Source organism: Gymnoscopelus microlampas (assembly GCF_963454915.1).
Source record: "Gymnoscopelus microlampas genome assembly, chromosome: 16".
Taxonomy (NCBI): Eukaryota; Metazoa; Chordata; class Actinopteri; order Myctophiformes; family Myctophidae; genus Gymnoscopelus; species Gymnoscopelus microlampas.
Window position 1 is genome coordinate 47,354,247 of NC_139953.1, and position 2,500 is coordinate 47,356,746.

The following is a 2,500-nucleotide window of genomic DNA, read 5'->3' on the forward strand; positions in this document are numbered from 1 at the left end:
TGTTCCAGGACGTATAGATAAAGTGTTCCTCCGCATTGTGTTCCAGGACGTATAAATGAAGTGTTCCTCTGCATTGTGTTCCAGGACGTATAAATGAAGTGTTCCTCTGCATTGTGTTCCAGGACGTATAGATAAAGTGTTCCTCTGCATTGTGTTCCAGGACGTATAAATGAAGTGTTCCTCTGCATTGTGTTCCAGGACGTATAGATAAAGTGTTCCTCTGCATTGTGTTCCAGGACGTATAAATGAAGTGTTCCTCTGCATTGTGTTCCAGGACGTATAAATGAAGTGTTCCTCTGCATTGTGTTCCAGGACGTATAGATAAAGTGTTCCTCTGCATTGTGTTCCAGGACGTATAGATAAAGTGTTCCTCTGCATTGTGTTCCAGGACGTATAAATGAAGTGTTCCTCTGCATTGTGTTCCAGGACGTATAAATGAAGTGTTCCTCTGCATAGTGTTCCAGGACGTATAAATGAAGTGTTCCTCTGCATTGTGTTCCAGGACGTCGTTGCGTGAAATCTTCAGAGAGGACACGGCGGCTCTGAGTGGCGCCTACAAACAGAATGGAATCTACGCCCGCTCAGATGGCGACTGGAGTCCTATCCAGAGGTACAGTCTATTTTTAGCGGCGCTAGCCGCGGATCCTGCTCTATACCTGACTTTGTCCGTGTTCACCGTCAACGTTGATGATTGATCAGACCCGTCAACAAAGTGATTGGTCAAGCTTCACGTGACACATGGCTATAAACACATTATAAACACATATCGATGACATAATGTATCAAAGGTGCCGCTACCTTCACACAGGGTGTAATTTTTTAATAGACAAAGGGATCTTTAAATGACACAGATGCGTTCCCGGTCTTAATGGCTTAAACACTTTCTCCTGTACAGTCCCCACGGCACTCCCAAGAGTGACTCTGAGCTGATGATGACCCAGCCGTCAGCGTCAGCCAATCAGAATCCAGAGATGCTGTGGGCCTGGGGGGAGCTGCCACAGGCTGCCACGGTAACCATCATACACAAACACAAAGCAACATGTACACAAACAATCAGGCCCTTTAGGTCATAAGATAGTAACTATGCTCGGGTAGATGATGATGATGAAGATGACAATGATGATGAGCAGCTCACAATGCGACTTTTTACTTGTAGCAGAGTACTTCTACATTGCAGTATTGATACTTTTACTTAAGTAAAAAAACCTCTTCAACCACTGGCAACGATATATATTTTCCCTCTCTCTCTCCCGGCATGGTGCAGTGGTCCTCCTTGCCGCCGATGAAATCCCACCCGCCTGCGTTCTGTCCGGTCTCCGTCCCCGTGTCCCACAGCACGGCGTCCGTCCCCGTGTCCCACAGCACGGCGTCCGTCCCCGTGTCCCACAGCACCGCGTCCGTCCCCGTGTCCCACAGCACCGCGTCCGTCCCCGTGTCCCACAGCACCGCGTCCGTCCCCGTGTCCCACAGCACGCACTTCCGGGTGATTCCCCCCGAAATGTCCTCGGGACAGGCTGAGGAGGAGGTCGACCGCCCGCGGGCGTCCGCCCCGCTCACACTGCTCATGCCCGAGGAAGAGGAGGAGGACGATGCGTCGGCCCGAGCGGGCGGCGTCGGTGACGAAGAAGCCACGGTGGTCACGATCGGGGCGGCGGAGTCGGAAAGCGCGAGGACGGATTCGCAGCCAATGGCGACGGAGGAGACGACGGAGGAGGCGGCACCAATGGAAGCTCCGCCCTCTGCTGCTATGATGTCAGAGATGGAGGAGAGTAACGCGGCGTGTCGCCGTCTGAGCAAGACTGACTCTCCTTCCAAGAGGAAAGGTATTATAATTATAATGTTGTGTAAAACACGTCTTTACGCGAACAAACCTCTACCAGTGTTTCATTGTTTCATTGCTTTAAGTATTGAGTTAAAACAATACACATCATTCTAAAGGCCTGGAGTCCAAAGAGAAGCTACAGATTTGAACAGACAAATCAATTTACACACTTAAAGCCTCTATACTTAAAATAGCCAAAACTACAAGCTCACGACGTGTTGCATTGCGAAGCGTTGTCGACTTGTAGATCAGCTATTCATGGACAATGTTGCCCCCAGAATAGGGACGATATAGGGTTGAATTGATTGATTGATTGATTGAATACTTATTATTAGACCCCTAAAGAATCCTGTGGTCTTCATTGATGTCCTATCAAGTGTAATTCAAATCACAGACAGTCACGGTGCCAAAGCATTTGCTCAGTAAAAAAACAACAACCCAATAAACACACCTCATCCACTGCCACTGACGTAATAAACGTAATTATTCCCGTTTACCAACCCTGCCACAGACGTAAAAAACGTAATTATTAATTTTTCAATTTTTTTTTTTTTTTTTGACCCAAAGACCAAGGATATATGATTTTTCGAAGGAAAAGACTCCCATCCACTTCCTTGTTAACTTAAAGCTTAAAAATTCTGTATCTCAGCTCCTGAGTACTTTTTTTTTTTTCAATGA

At 47.4% G+C, this 2,500-nt stretch overlaps 1 protein-coding gene across 2 annotated transcripts in view; it reads left to right on the forward strand.

Moving 5' to 3' along the window:
• LOC311062710 (phosphatidate phosphatase LPIN1-like) overlaps positions 1 to 2,500 on the forward strand; it is a 30,388-nt gene that overhangs the window by 19,430 nt on the left and 8,458 nt on the right. For both annotated transcript variants that reach the window (XM_084081921.1, XM_084081920.1), the window contains exons 5-7: positions 503 to 610; positions 896 to 1,010; positions 1,265 to 1,823. In XM_084081921.1, coding sequence (XP_083938047.1) covers positions 503 to 610; positions 896 to 1,010; positions 1,265 to 1,823 — 782 coding nt within the window. The remainder of the gene's footprint in view (positions 1 to 502; positions 611 to 895; positions 1,011 to 1,264; positions 1,824 to 2,500) is intronic.